This window comes from Manacus vitellinus, unplaced genomic scaffold (genome assembly GCF_001715985.3).
Source record: "Manacus vitellinus isolate BGI_N305 unplaced genomic scaffold, ASM171598v3 scaffold_8_pilon, whole genome shotgun sequence".
Lineage (NCBI taxonomy): Eukaryota > Metazoa > Chordata > Aves > Passeriformes > Pipridae > Manacus > Manacus vitellinus.
Genome location: NW_021940864.1, coordinates 6201030 through 6211152, shown reverse-complemented (window position 1 = coordinate 6211152; position 10123 = coordinate 6201030). Strand labels below are relative to the sequence as shown.

General features: G+C 56.7%; 1 protein-coding gene across 1 annotated transcript; it reads left to right on the top strand.

Annotated features, from left to right (window-relative positions):
- The first annotated feature begins 2625 nt into the window (after window positions 1-2625).
- HLX (H2.0 like homeobox) lies at window positions 2626-9840 on the top strand. Its single transcript, XM_029965090.1, is given in 6 exon segments — window positions 2626-2934; window positions 2937-3212; window positions 3215-3314; window positions 3919-4098; window positions 4574-4758; window positions 9655-9840. Coding segments are annotated over 6 exon segments (1236 nt in total).
- The last annotated feature ends 283 nt before the right edge of the window (window positions 9841-10123 follow it).

Sequence of the window (10123 nt, the reverse complement as noted above, 5' to 3'; positions counted from 1 at the left end):
GAAGTGCTCGCACTCATTATGAAGTTTTTCACCGGAAGAAATAAGGATTTCTGCTGTATCCTAAAATACTAAAGCCGCTTCTATTTTGGGACAAATCTCGCAGGCACATCCGCTCATTTAGTCGGAGTTGGAATCTCTCAAAAAACAGGAGATGACCTGGACTGCAGCGAGCTTCGGGTTTCCTGCAGCCTTCTCCCTCCTTGCGCGGGGAGGAGGGGCTGCCGCCTCCCCGGACTAGCGCGGCCGCGCAGCCCTGCGCGTCCCCGGCCGCCGGGTCAGAGGGTGCGCGGGCAGGAAGGCCTTCAGAGGGCTTTGGGGAGAGAGGACATCCTTGTCCCCGGGGAGAGGGAGCGGCCAGGGGGTGAGGCAGGTGCTTCTCCTTTCGCCTGCGGAGGGTGCGCGGGGGCGCAACGCGACAGAGCCCCGGGAAAGCACCTGCCCCCGCAGCCCGGACACCCCAGCTCCCTCGCCCTCCCGAGTCCCAGCCCGGGGGTGAAGTGCTTCAGTGCAAGGTGTTTAGAGTTTCCTTCGGGGTTATTTCAGTCCCCGCGGGATGACAGCGCTTCTCCGCGCGCGGGCACCGGCAGCACCGCGGCCGTGCCCAGGGGCTCGAGCCTGCCCGGCCGAGCCTGCCCGGGACTACCGCAAACGGCGACGGGCGCTTCCCTCCGGTGAGGCTCATGGCCGGGCTCCGCTCGGCAGCGAGGCGAGGGGAGTTTTGAAATCAGCTCTTAAAAAAAACCAACCCCACCCCCCAAACCCCAAAAACATAGAAAGAAAGAAAGAAATAAAAACACCGTGTTGGGTTTTGTTTGGGTTTTTTTTTCCCCTGACTGAGTGGTGAGCAGCCACGAGCTGGTACAACGATACGGGGTATCAGTGGCAATTGCAGCAGTAATTTAACGAAGCGGTTTGCGGCCGGGATGCAGCGCTCAGGGCACACATCGTTGCCCGTCCCTCGGGCGGGCTGGCAGGGCGGCTCTGCCCGGCAATGGGGACGCCAGTGGAACTGGAGTCGTTCGATCCGGTTTGAGAGCAAGAGGCAGGCGCTGGTCAGCTGGCGGGGATAAAGGCGGGGTGAGGGTGGGGGGCGCGAGTGGGAGATGCAAGGAAAAGGAGCTTTCCGCTGTTGAGTCAGGAAAAGTTCAAACCTAATCAACCTTTTCTTTCTCCGACTTCGGTTTTCGGACACATCTTGGCAAGCCAGCCCGTCTTCATTTTTCGGTTTTGCCTCGTTAATAAGAACCAAAGTAAAGCAAAGCGGTGCTTGGCTTTTCCCAGAGAACCAGCCTCACCTTTACCCGTGCACACGGTTATGGCTAAGGAACGCATTCGCTCTTGCTCGCAGGTGGTTTCAATATTCACACAGAAACTACATCTTCATACCTGGAGGAAGAAAAATAGTTTGCCTTTCTGGCAGTTCCCCGAAAATCTTCTGAATGTGGGAAACCCTTTGGAAAAAAAAATATGATATTTTTGAAACAAAATCAAAGCAAACTTTCAATCGTCCGCCCCAGCAGCGACTCCTTTATTTGTACGAAAACTAAAAATAAAGAAAACAGTTGATTTTCAGAGTCAGGTCAGAACAAATGTGATTTTAGATGTGAGGGGGGGGAAAGCAACAAAGACGCTTTGATAAATCTGTCCCTAAATCATTGCAGCGAATACATCTTATGGTTGTGTTCCAGAAAAAAAACGGGGGTAATTCTGTTGTTAAGGGTTCGAGAAATTACAAAGTAATTTTTAAGGTGTAATTGTTGTGGAAGTAGATGCAGTCACCGGGATGGAGAACATGATAAAAAAAATCTATAAAATTGCACTGTCGTCAAAATACGATTAGTTAATTAGTCGCTGCTAATGCAGGATGCAAAAGCCCTGGGCCCAGAATATCTGGGAGCTCTCATAAATACATTTGTTGTGTGCATCAGCAGAGACTCCTTCTCTTGCAGACTATCCCAGGCTCATTTATCCGGGAAGGAAGCACATTTCCTTGAGAATCGTTTCCAAGAGGACAGACCTGTCTCCAGTCTCCAAGAATTTTCCTGCGCGTTTCTTTCAAATGTTTGGAAATCGCAGAAGCAGCAAGCGATCTTGCGCTATGTTTTTTTTCCTTTTATTGGGGGGGGGGGGGGGGGAGAGTGTTTAAAGTCGAGGGTGGAATTCAGGGGAGAGGGGGGATAGGTGTGTGTTGGGGTGCACTTTGTGGGGCGAACCGCACCAGGTCGCGGGTAGGGGCCACGCAATTCGCGCTGTCGGCGCGGTGGCCGTACCCGCGACGCGGCCCTGCGTGGGCGGTGTCGGCGGGCGGTGCTGCCCGGCCCCGCGGACCGCGGATTGGGCGTGGGGAGGGAGCGAGAGCTGCTCGCTGCCAGAGAAAGTTTTGGGGAGGGGTGGATATTTTTTTCTTCCCCTAGAGCGAGGAAAGGGGGTTTGGTTTGGGTTTGTTTTGTTTGCGCCGCTCCGCTCCTCGCCCACTCGCTTTCTTCGTCTGGCCGCGGCTTTTGGGGACTTTTTAATTTTCGGGTTTATTTTTTTCTTTTTTTTCATCTTTTGGTGGTTGGCTCTCCCCCCTCGCCCCTCCGGGAAGTGCTCTGCCAGCCGCCTCTCGCCCCGCCATCCCTGCCCATGCGCCGCGGGCAGCGGGCAGCTCCGCGGCTCGCCCGGGAGCTTGAGTGCGGAGCGGCGCGGTCCCTCCCCGGGCAGGATGTACACGGCCGCTGGCCCCTTTCTACCGCCTCCAACTTCGTTGTTTGGTTCAGCCGCGATATTGCTCTGCATCGGGCCGGCAGCCGGCGGCTGCTTCCCGCATGGACGCCGCGGCGGCGAATGAAGCCGTCCTTCTGCATCGCCGGACATCTCCACGCCGGCGGCGAGGGCGGCGGGGGACCCGCCGACAGCCTGCCCGGAGGTCCGGCCGCGATGCCGGCGGGCGCTAGGAAGCCGTCCACCACGGAGGTCCCTTCCCGCTACCGCCTCGTCCGCTCCGGCCACGCCCGTTTCCCCGTTTGGGGACCCCCCCCCCCCGGGGGTTTTGGGGGGGGGGGGCCCCCCCCCGCCCCGCCACCTTCCCGCCGCCGCCTCTCGGCCTCTCTCCGCCGCCTTACCATCCCACCCACCGCCCCGCAGCACGGTCCCCCGCGGCGCAGCGGCGGCGGCGGGAAGGCGGAGGCGCCCGGGCCCCCGCCCGGCTGCCCGGCGGCCACACGCACGGTCATCGGCACCGGCGCCCGCCAGCAAAGACCTGAAATTCGGTATCGACCGCATCTTATCGGCGGAGTTTGACCCCAAAGTTAAGGAAGGCAACACGCTGAGAGGTAGAGAAATTGGCTTGTCTGCTTTCCCTGCTAGCGCTCTCGGTGCTCTGTTACTTGCTCTGTGATTGCTTTAGCGAGTTACACTCGCGATTTGAAAACTTTTCGACCTAGCCGAAAAAAGAGTTATTTAAAAAAAAAAAAGGGCGTTATAAATTCGGGTTTCTAATAGCGCTCACTAAACTAGCCCTCACCCCGACCCCCGCACGGCAGAGCCGCGGCACAGGGCTTGCGCCCCTGGGAAAATAGAGATAGTATGAAAATAGCGAGCGGAGCGCTCCGCGCTACTCGGAGCTGCCGGGGATTTCTGTCTCCGAGGGCACAGCCCGTTTAAAAGCTTTCGCTGCAATCCATCTCCCCTCGCGGCCTGTAAACATCCTGACCAAAGAGAGTAAATAAATCGGAGGATGTCTGACCGCTGGGGCACGGCCGCCCCTCCCGAGGAGAGCCCCTGGGGGCGGGAGGCGGCTGCCTGGTGCCCCCTGAAGCCCCTCCGGCCGGGGACCCGCTCCGCCTGGCCCCGGCCTCGGCTCCGCTGTCCGGACCGTGCCGGGGTGTCGGTCTCGACCGCGGTATAACAGAGCTCTCCTTGTTCCTGTGCTCGCAGATCTGACCTCCTTATTAACTACCAGCCGCCAAACTGGGGTTCATCTCCCCAACTTGCAGCCTTCCGCCGGCCAGTTCTTCGCGTCTCTAGACCCCATTAACGAGGCCTCTGCTATCCTGGGTCCTTTAAACACAAACCCAAGGAGCTCAGTGCAGCACCAGTTTCAAGACACTTTTCCAGGTACATCTCGTCCCTCGTCGACCCTCCCGTGGCGCAGGGCCCTCCGTCCTGGAGCAGCCCCCTTCCTCCCGGAGGGACTTGCCAGGCACTTTTGAAAGGCCAGGCCGTGTGTTTTCTAGGGAGGTTCAGATTTTGGGCGAAAACCGGGCTGCGTTGGGGGGGAGGAAGAGTCGGCTAGGGCCTGATCTAGAGGACCATCCCATCGAGTACAGAAATAATACTTGAGCTGAGAGAGAAGATGCGGGGAGGGGGGAGAGGAAGAAATTCGTGTTCCAGACAACTTCACCCGCGCCCAAGGAAGCATAGGCTGACAGGACACGTACCCAGCTGGCAGGCAGGGCCACGCTGGCTCAGGCCCTCCCCGCACACCACAGTCCAACTCTTATTCTGATCGATTTAAGGCTCCCCTTCAGGCTGTGATATTAATAACGCTGTGTCCTTCTCCCTCCCTCTGCTTTTCTCTCTCCCTTCTCAGGTCCATATGCAGTTTTAACCAAGGACACGCTGCCCCAGACGTACAAGAGGAAACGCTCCTGGTCTAGGGCTGTTTTCTCCAACCTGCAGAGGAAAGGTTTAGAAAAACGGTTTGAAATCCAGAAGTATGTCACCAAACCGGACAGGAAGCAACTGGCGGCGATGCTGGGGCTGACAGATGCTCAAGTAAGAACGGCTTCGGTTTTATTTCAAATCTTACTTCCAGTTTAGATGAATACCAGAAGGTGGGGAGGTTTCAAAGTGATTTCCTTTCCTTCGTCTTTAGCGGGGCTGGCTGAGGAGCTGGACCTCACCCCGAGCATCTCTTGCGTGCAGATTCCGCGGAGTTTTTGTTTTGGCCACCGAGGAGCAGGCCGGGCAGAGAGGAAAGCGGGGCCAGGGCAGACCATCAGAGTGTGCTTTACTGGAGTGCAGTTCTCTGTAGGAGGTAGTTTAGGTCAAAGGAAGTAGAAGCAAACACACTATTTTTAATGTCCCCTTTTTTTCTCTCTCTCTCTTTTTTTTTTTTAATTTTAAATCTTTCCCCACATTGTGAAATCCATCGTTCTGAGGAAGTGAAAACACTTCTTCAAACGGAATCATTAAACGCCCCTCTGTAATGATTCCACTATTGAGGGCCCAGAGCGTGCAGAATTGTATAACGCTGTGGTTTCTTGAGCAAGATTTGGTTTCCTGGAAGAAGAAGCAGGAGGAGAGAGGAAACAAACAAACAACACAGAGGGGAGGGTGTGTGGTATTTAAACACACAAACTAGAAGCAGAAAAAAAAATAAAGCCCTTTAGTCGCGTCAGGGTGTGGGCAGTGGGAGGTGAGGACGGCTCCTTCTTCTCTTCCCGCGTTACCAGTGGAAGGCGTCGGGGCCGGGCGCTGCGCGGGGCGCGATGCGGGGCGCGCTGGGGCCGTGCCGCACCGTCTAAGGGCGGCGCTGCCGCAGGTGGAAGGTTGTGTTTCCAGAACCGGGCAGGATAATTGGCGGCCACTCCAAGGGGGCAGGCCCAGAAGGGACAAGGAACCGCCGCCGGAGCCGGAGGCCGCGGCCCAGAGAACCGGCGCAGCGCTTCGCCGCCACCGGGGAGCCCGGTGCAAGCCCCATAGCGCTCCGACGGCGACAAGCGACAGCAGCGGACGCTGAGTCCCTCGACATGGCCCCCGCGGGACACGGAACGTACTGAGGGGCGCGAGCGGAGCCTGCCCGCCGCCGGGGGCTCGGCACAAATCCTCCGCAGGTACCGGCCTCCGTCCCCGCCGCCGCCCCGCCGCCCGCAGCCCGAGGCGCGGAACGGGTACTAGATGAGCGGCCCGCCGCGCCCAGGACCTGTTGCGCTAATTATCTCCCTTTCCCGCCCCGCGAGATGCGACAAGGCCGGCGCGGTCCGGCACAGCCCGCTCCCACCTGTGGTCAGTGCCCGGCCTGGCCTGGGGCGAGGGGCCGAGGATGCGGGCGGAGCGGGGACCCCGGGGCCGGGGCGGCTGTGCGTGAGGCAGCGCTCTCCCTCCACGCTGCTTCGCAGGGAGGAGAGCGGGATTTTGTCTATTTTTTTCCTTTTTTTTTTTTTTTTTTTTTTTTTTTTTAAATTTTATTTTAATTCCTGTCCAAGGAAAATCTGAAGAGGGACTCCAGATTTCAGAGAACGGTCTCTGAAAATCCCCACCTTTCCCCACCCCTGCCCACAAACAATTTAGAATGTGAAGTATTTTGCCAACGTCCTCATTGGTGCAACGTGTGTTCGGAATAATCCGGCCAAGAAAATACTGCACTGACAAATATTATAAATAATATAATATAATATATATCTCCTGTAAATAAAATGTTTGCTATTGGTTTGTAACCACGTCAGTCTGTTGACCAGGGGAGAGGGATGGCGAGGCTGCCCCAGCTTCCTTTGCCCCGCTCGGAGGCAGCCACAGTCTCTCCTCGCCTTGGAGCCCCTCCAGGCAGCCTTCTCCTTTTATTCCTTTCCTAATGAAGGCGGTGACAAGGACCGGATTTGCTGACGCAAAATTGTGCCCCCGATGAGAAAGTTACCGATTACGTTTGTAGCCCGGCGCGTGCCTACACGTGTGTATTTGTCGTGTAAGGTGGCTTTTGCTGTCGATGCCAGGCAGAACTGGGCTGTCTGACCCTCGCCGCTCTCGGGCCGCTGTCAAGCGCCGGCGGGGCAGTTTCGGCGTTCGGGGGGGACGCGACGTATTTGCGTATTTGTTTTGTTTTGCTTTGCTTTGCTTCGGTGTCGGTTCGGTTTGCCGCGCACCTCTCCGCAAGCCCCCGCGGAGGGGTGGGGAGGTAGTGCTCTGTGACGTCACTGCTCTCATGGGGGGGGCGCTGTGACGTCATGCAGGCGCTGTGCGCGGCGCGGGGGCGGTGCGGAGGCCGGTCGCGGGATGGGGTTAGGGTTAGGGTTAGGGTTAGGGTTAGCACCGGGGGGACACACGGCGGACTGTCCCCCTGCCTCGGTGGGTGCCTATGGGGCAGAATGCCCTCCCTGGTGCGTGCGGCCGCCAGCTGTCCTTCGGGGCCGGTGGGGTTTGCCAGGGAGGACACGCTCCTGGGGGCCACCCTTGCTAGAAGGTAGAATCCATGAGGAGCAAACCCCTGAGGAAAGAGAAGGAAACACCGACAGCATTCCCTCGCCACAAGCAGCGGGGAAAAGGAGCTGGGACATATGGCAGGCAAAGAGATCGTCCTACCGGACGAAAAATGAACGGGTGAATTCGTAGAAAATGTCTAAGCGAACGGACACAGGTTTTTCCAGAGCCACGAAGGGCAGGGTAATCTCCAGGAGGGGCGCACATAAAGTTCTGATGCACTCCTGGATGCGCGCAGCGCTCGCGTAGGGCTGTGCTCCCAGGGCGCCATCCCTGTCCGACTCCTCTTGGGACAGGGAAGCGGGGTGGGGGAAGGAATGGTCTGAAAGGGGCTTGTAAATTAGTTCTGCCTTTAAAACACTGCCAGAGAGTGGTGTTTCGAGGGGGTATTTCGACTTTTCGGGGCACGGTATGGGCCCCGCAGTTCGCTTCCAGCCCCAGAAAGTGGCTGTGCCCATCAGCGCGGGATTTGCGTGGTGTTTTAAGTCCCCTGAGTGCAAGAGAAGCCGCGGGACAGATGTCCAGCGAAACACAACTGGTTTCTCCTCCGTGGTGCGGCTCACGGAACCGCAGGAATCTTGTTTGCCTCTTGAGTTTGCTTGCTGAAAACTAATCCATGCAGGAGAGAGGGGTTTTGAGTGGCTCTTGTCAGATGAGGAGGGAAAGCACGTCGGAAAGGAGTTTCTCTTTCCTTGGGTTAAAGAAATCTGCTTCTCCTCCAAGTGCAGGGCTGTCTGCGAGAGGCCAGGCTCTCCCCACCTCGGTCTCCTCAAATAACGGGAGCAATGCCCGCCTGGACGCCGGGTCGGGGAGAGAGCAGGGGCAATGCCTTCATGGCACCACTCTAAGATAACGCGACAAAAGAGGGTGGGACTCGGGCTACGGAGAAAGATGCTCAGATCTGACTGGAAGAGTTGGGATAAAATTCCTTCGACCCACGGCTGCTTTTCGTGTCCCGCGCACCTCGGGTGCTGTTCGGGCCGAGGGTCCAAGTGGCAGAGCCGAGAGGGTGGGCCTCTTCCTCTCTCCCTGCGACAGGGAAAATAAATAATATCTATTCCCAGTTTGCTCCCGCTGTGCACGGGCAGGTAGAGCAAAGCCAAGAAAACGATTCTGCGGAAAGATGCGTGGATGAAGGGATTTGTGCCTGTCTCGACAGGGAAGGGAGTTTTCCCGGTCCCGTGAGGCTGCAGTTACTGCTCAATTTCTGCAGAAAAAAAAAATCCGGACAACGTCGTGACTTCAGGCAGCTCGAGCGCCGTTCATCGGTGAAGTCGACACGTCCGTAGTGCAATGCAACACTCCCTCGCCACCTAGGGGGTTCGGCCCGCGGACCTCCAGAACAGGTCAAGAAAATCTTGGGGTTGCCTCTATTTTGTTTGCTTTAGTATGGCCTGGTAACGCGAAAGACTTTTGATGCTGGTTGTGTCTGAAACGCGAAACGCCCGAGCCCACTGTTTCTCCGCAGACACAAAAGACCTCGACGGTCTTTCAGCTGGGGGTCACAGCTTTCCTGGCGGTCTCTTCACCTCCCCTAGATCTGTTCTGACTCTTTTCAGACGAACGAAATCCCCTTGGGCTGCACCCACCCGCCGCAACGCGGCTGTGTGTCAGGGGGTGTCATAGCGCGGGCCGGGGTCCCCTCGGAGGGGCCGGGAGGAGCTTCCCGTCGCTGCCCTCGGTCTCCGCGGTCCCGGCCAGGCCAGGGTCTCCACACACACTCGCTGCGCCTCCCCACCCGGGTACCAGGCAGAGATTTTTCGGGCTGATTTCAGGTGAAAAGTTATACACGAGACCAAGAAGCCGGAGCGATACACACTGCCGCAAGGAGAAAAGAGGTTTTCCTGTGTCCTCCTGCGTGGCATGTGTGGGAAATCGGATTAATAGTGAAGCGGGAGGCCTCGCCGTGCCGCTCCGATATCCCAGCCCCGTCTGCGAGCATCCACACCGTCAGAGATGCGCAGCCGGGCTAGATCAGAGTCAGGTCTTGCCGGCCTCCGTCCCGAGGAGAAGCTTACCAATAACCCCCGCCTTTCCTAGGCGCTGTGTAGGGAAGTCCAAAGAGATACTTTTATTTTCGCCTGATTTCTTACCAGAAACCTCCCATCTCCAGAGACTCAATTCAACCTCAGAAATAACAGTCACATTACAAGGAAAAAAAAAAAAACAAACCAATAATACAACAAAACAAAGGCAATATTTTTATCAAGCGAAATATGGTGCAAAAGGGCCGGGTAGGAGCTGGCATTGGGGTCCTCCGCTGCTCCGCCTGACGGGGAGGAGGCAGTTCGCCGCGGCCCCCCCGACTCGGCACTGCTCCCCACAGAGCCCCGCGGGCGCGGAGCCGGCGGCAGCGAAACCTGAGTTCGCCTCCCTCGTTAGCTGAGCGAGACCGGCCCCCCTCCTTAGGAAAATATTTTTATTTTATTTTAATGTCGGGCTTAAGCTGATGTCTTAAAAAATAATTGTTTTCAGACCCCGGTTCGCTCGGCATCGCCGTTTCACACTCGCAGGCACACACATCTTTCTCTGCAGTTCATGCCTCGGGACTGCCTGGCGTCGGCAAGACAAACTGCAATCTCCGAAATGTCAACTTTTGCCACAATCTCGACTAAAAAAACCACCCCCTTCTTATTGCTGTTGAGCGCTCATCAGAAATAATGGCTGTTTACACAAAACCTTTATTCACTTTCTTAAATAAACACCAGTGAATTCAAATAAAGCAAAGCCTCAGCTATAATTCAGGCACAACGTTTTCTGTGTATATTCTCGGCTGCAGACCTGGAGAGACTCCTCGGAGAGAAATATGAAGTCTCTTTTCATAGTCCACCTCCATTAACTAAATATTCTAGCTCACCTCGGCCAGGTTTATACTACCTCGGCTTTCCTTTTTTCCTCTTTTTTATGTTTTGCCCCAGCTGGAGCAGAAATATTTCCTCCCTTC